Here is a 4,083-nt window from a genome sequence, read left to right on the forward strand (position 1 = left end):
TACCCCTTGCAGCACCACACCCTCCGTAACACATAGCAGGCACACTGAGAGTCTGGGAGACACACCAATGCGGAAAATGTCAACACTGATCAGAAGTGGGTCGAAGAAGGCATCAGCATCATCCCGTAAATTTGTCCAGCGCACCATTTCAGCCATGTTCTCCTCAGATGCGCAATTTCAATGCAACCACCCAACTGTACGCCTCTATAACACTAAGCTGGCAAAAATGATAGCGGTGGACCTTCTCCCTTTTTCGTTTGTCGAAGGTGTGGGTTTCCTTGAACTCGTGGCAACATTGGCCCCTAAATGGAAGGTTCCTAGCCGGTACTATTTTGCCAGGGTTGCTGTTCCAGCACTACACAAAGAGGTGCTTGAGTTGGTGGGGGCAGCTTTGCAGAAGAGTGCTGTTCACACTATACACCTGACAACAGACATGTGGACCAGTTGCGCAGCCACTGATTACATGTGCATCACTGCACACTGGGTCTCTTTTTCAGGGGTTATTAAACAGATAAATGCAGGTGGTGACTTGGTCGAGATTTTTAAGGGTGCTCGTAAACATGCAACATTAGCCATGTTTGGCATGGAGAAAAGTCATACTGCAGTCAACATTTTGGCTGACTTTAACAAAAAGGTCTTGCAATGGCTGCGCCCAAGAAATTGCAAGGTTGGTTATGTTTCTACAGATAATGGCAGGAATGTAGTTAAGGCCATGGAGGACGGTTTCTATTTCAGAGTGCCGTGTTTGGCGCACTGTATCAACCTTGTTGTGCAAAATTTTTTGAAAAAAGAACTTGCAGTCGACAAAACACTGACCATCTGCAGAAGAATATGCACACATTTCAACCATTCTTTTAAGGCCCGGAAGGAGCTGAGGCGCAAGCAAAATGAACGTAGAATGCCAGTGAAAGCACTTATCCAGGAGGTGGCAACACGTTGGAACTCAACCTTCTACATGCTTGAGCGTCTGCATGAGCTGTTTCCAGTAGTCAATGAGTATTTCTACAACCTGGGTGGTGATACGACAGGAATGATACTAGCGGTGGAGCAATGGCAGCTAGTTAAAAGCCTGACAGACATGCTTCGGCCTTTTGAGGTCTTCACGCGTGACGTGAGCAGGGAGGACTGTTCTTTGAGCAAAGCTATCCCACTGTTGCTGAAGCTCGAGCACCAAGTCAAGGTGGTGTCTTCACAATTAAAGGACGTTGGAAAGAACGAAGCACATGAGTTGGCGCAGAGATTATTACAACGCCTAGTTAGCAATGAACGGCTTGTAAATATCAAGAAACAACAGCACTACATTTGTGCTACTATTCTGGATCCACGTTACAAAAAGCCATTGTTTGGCAAAGTAATAATTCCTTTTGAAACATCGGATGTTACAGAGTACAAAGGTTGGCTAGCTCAGTCAGCCATTCGTTTTGAAATAGAACGGAAGGAAACTGTAGGAGAAGACAGTACTACTAGTGAATCAGCAGGCGATCAGGCGTCCCAAAAAAGCACTTCACCATCTGTGCCTGTGGCAGAAGTGAGTGATTTTTCCTCTGAGCCGTTAACCACACCAGCAACCGTATCATCTCCACCAGGCGCATGCGATATGTCTGAAGCGAGTTGGCTAACTCAGCTAGGGTTTCCTGGTCCTAGAAAGGACACAGAAGTGCAAAGTACAGGAATCCGGGAGGACATTCTTTCAATGGTGCAGGCCTATCTGGATGACTCAACAGAGGTCAATATTACTGAGGACCCATTGGCGTATTGGCATGGGAAAAGAAAAATATGGCGAGAGCTCACCAACCTGGCTATCAATTACTTGTCTTGCCCACTCGCAAGCGTGTCTTCAGAACGTGTTTTTAGTTCTGCTGGTGGCATTGTGACTTCCAAAAGGTCCCGCCTCTTGCCCGCAAATGTGGAGCGGCTCACCTTGATAAAGATGAACCAGCACTTCATACCACCAGATTACAGAGTACGAGAATGCACGCAGGAAGAAGAGGACACCGCCCTACCCGAGGAAAGTTCTCCTCAGTTACCAGAAGTAACCCCGACTGATGAGTTAGCAGAGTATGAGGACGAGTTCTGCTTCCCTGACAGCGAGTTCTGAAAATGACTCAATCATTCATTAATTGTAAATAGTCCTCCTTATTCACTTTTATTCCTGTGTGTCTGCCTTTCTTTAGCAAGTGCTTCATCACATTCCCAACAAAACTGTAATCAACCAATAAAACAACAAGCCCATCAACAGAACTATCTTGATTTTGATGCCGCAGCATTCCTCAGGTTCACAACAGTTAGTTGACAAGAACTCAGTCCTGGTCGTCTATCCTGAGTCCTCCTCCTCCAGACTCACCCTATCCATTACCCATAATGCTGATGCCTGGATTCTGCACAATGAAGAAATGAAGGAGCCAGCCCTCAAACACAAATTACAGGTAAGATAAGCTTTTGGATGGGAGGTAGTATAATGGAGTATTCGGAGAGGCGAGAGAGTGACAGTGGTACTAGCAGCAAAGTCCTAGGGCTCTTGAATTAACAAAGTCTGTGACAGGCATTTACTTAGGAAAACATTTGGCCTATTGCACGTGAACGTGTAGGCGTTATATTGCTCGCTTGCCTGTCTCAGGGGTGCTGTCTCTGGGGCTTCTAGGTTTTAGGGTTGTGTCAGCACCGCTACCACATTTCTAATGTTGATTGCTTTTGTTTTGCAGAAAATCCACGCCGGGAAACTCCAGTTGTGGCCCTGCTGCAGAACGCGTTAGGACTCTGTGAATTCCAGGTGGAGCCAGCCCTCAAACACAAATTACAGGTAAGATAAGCTTTTGGATGGGAGGTAGTATAATGGAGTATTCGGAGAGGCGAGAGAGTGACAGTGGTACTAGCAGCAAAGTCCTAGGGCTCTTGAATTAACAAACTCTGTGACAGGCATTTACTTAGGAAAACATTTGGCCTATTGCACGTGAACGTGTAGGCGTTATATTGCTCGCTTGCCTGTCTCAGGGGTGCTGTCTCTGGGGCTTCTAGGTTTTAGGGTTGTGTCAGCACCGCTACCACATTTCTAATGTTGATTGTTTTTGTTTTGCAGAAAATCCACGCCGGGAAACTCCAGTTGTGGCCCTGCTGCAGAACGCGTTAGGACTCTGTGAATTCCAGGTGGAGCCAGCCCTCAAACACAAATTACAGGTAAGATAAGCTTTTGGATGGGAGGTAGTATAATGGAGTATTCGGAGAGGCGAGAGAGTGACAGTGGTACTAGCAGCAAAGTCCTAGGGCTCTTGAATTAACAAACTCTGTGACAGGCATTTACTTAGGAAAACATTTGGCCTATTGCACGTGAACCAACACGATGACAGTGTTCAGTTAAATGAAATTACTGCAAAACCACCACCCACCCAGCTCAAAAGTAGTAAAAAAACAGGTATGCTCAGATAAAGTTTGAAAAAGTATATTTATATCCCTAACAAAATAATCTCCCGCAAGACCCTCCCTAACCCCAACAAATAGTCCTCAAAAGTCCCCAAAAAACCCAACTCCCAATTCCCACCCCCCAAAAGTCTCAAAAAAAGGGGCAAGGGACACTCTAGGGATGCAAGCTGGTAAGTTTGGCCTCCAGGGCATCATGCTTTAGGGCCAGGGCATCATATTTTTCTTGGAGGATGGCTTGCTCTAGGCGGAGGCCCTCCACCACATTTTGAAATTTGTGCCATTTCTGGACCTCCGCCTCTAGGTCTGACACTCTGCGGAGTGCACGGCGCAAGCGACCTTTAACAGTGCTGCGAGGTGCAGCTTTTGCTGCTCGGCGGTGGCGTCTTCCGGCACGGCTCCGGTTCGCTGGAGCACTGTGCTTACCGGCAGAACGTGGGGTAACAGAGGAGGATGTAGACGATGTTAAGTTGGATGCACTGGAGTGCGTGTCATCCCCCTCGAGTTCCACCAGTCGCCGATATTCCGCAACAGTTGCTTCCAGCCTCCGTTGCCGGGCCAGTACAGCCAGCATACTCCTCGTTGGTTTGGAGGTTTTAGTATTGCCAACTATATGAAGAAAGAAAGACATAATCTGTAAGCAATGCTCTTTAGGAATATGATTAACAC

General features: G+C 46.9%; 1 protein-coding gene across 1 annotated transcript; it reads left to right on the forward strand.

Annotated features, from left to right (window-relative positions):
* Positions 1-265: 265 nt before the first annotated feature.
* LOC144771947 (zinc finger BED domain-containing protein 6-like) lies at positions 266-2,770 on the forward strand. Its single transcript, XM_078656178.1, has 2 exons — positions 266-2,426; positions 2,703-2,770. The coding sequence occupies exon 1, from the start codon at positions 434-436 to the stop codon at positions 2,096-2,098; it is 1,665 nt and encodes a 554-aa protein (XP_078512304.1). The 5' UTR covers positions 266-433; the 3' UTR covers positions 2,099-2,426; positions 2,703-2,770.
* Positions 2,771-4,083: the final 1,313 nt, after the last annotated feature.

Source organism: Lissotriton helveticus, chromosome 8, assembly GCF_964261635.1.
Source record: "Lissotriton helveticus chromosome 8, aLisHel1.1, whole genome shotgun sequence".
NCBI lineage: Eukaryota > Metazoa > Chordata > Amphibia > Caudata > Salamandridae > Lissotriton > Lissotriton helveticus.

Coding starts and splice junctions, on each gene's coding strand:
- LOC144771947 (XM_078656178.1), top strand. CDS start 434: ATGTGGACCAGTTGCGCAGCCACTGATTACATGTGCATCACTGCACAC.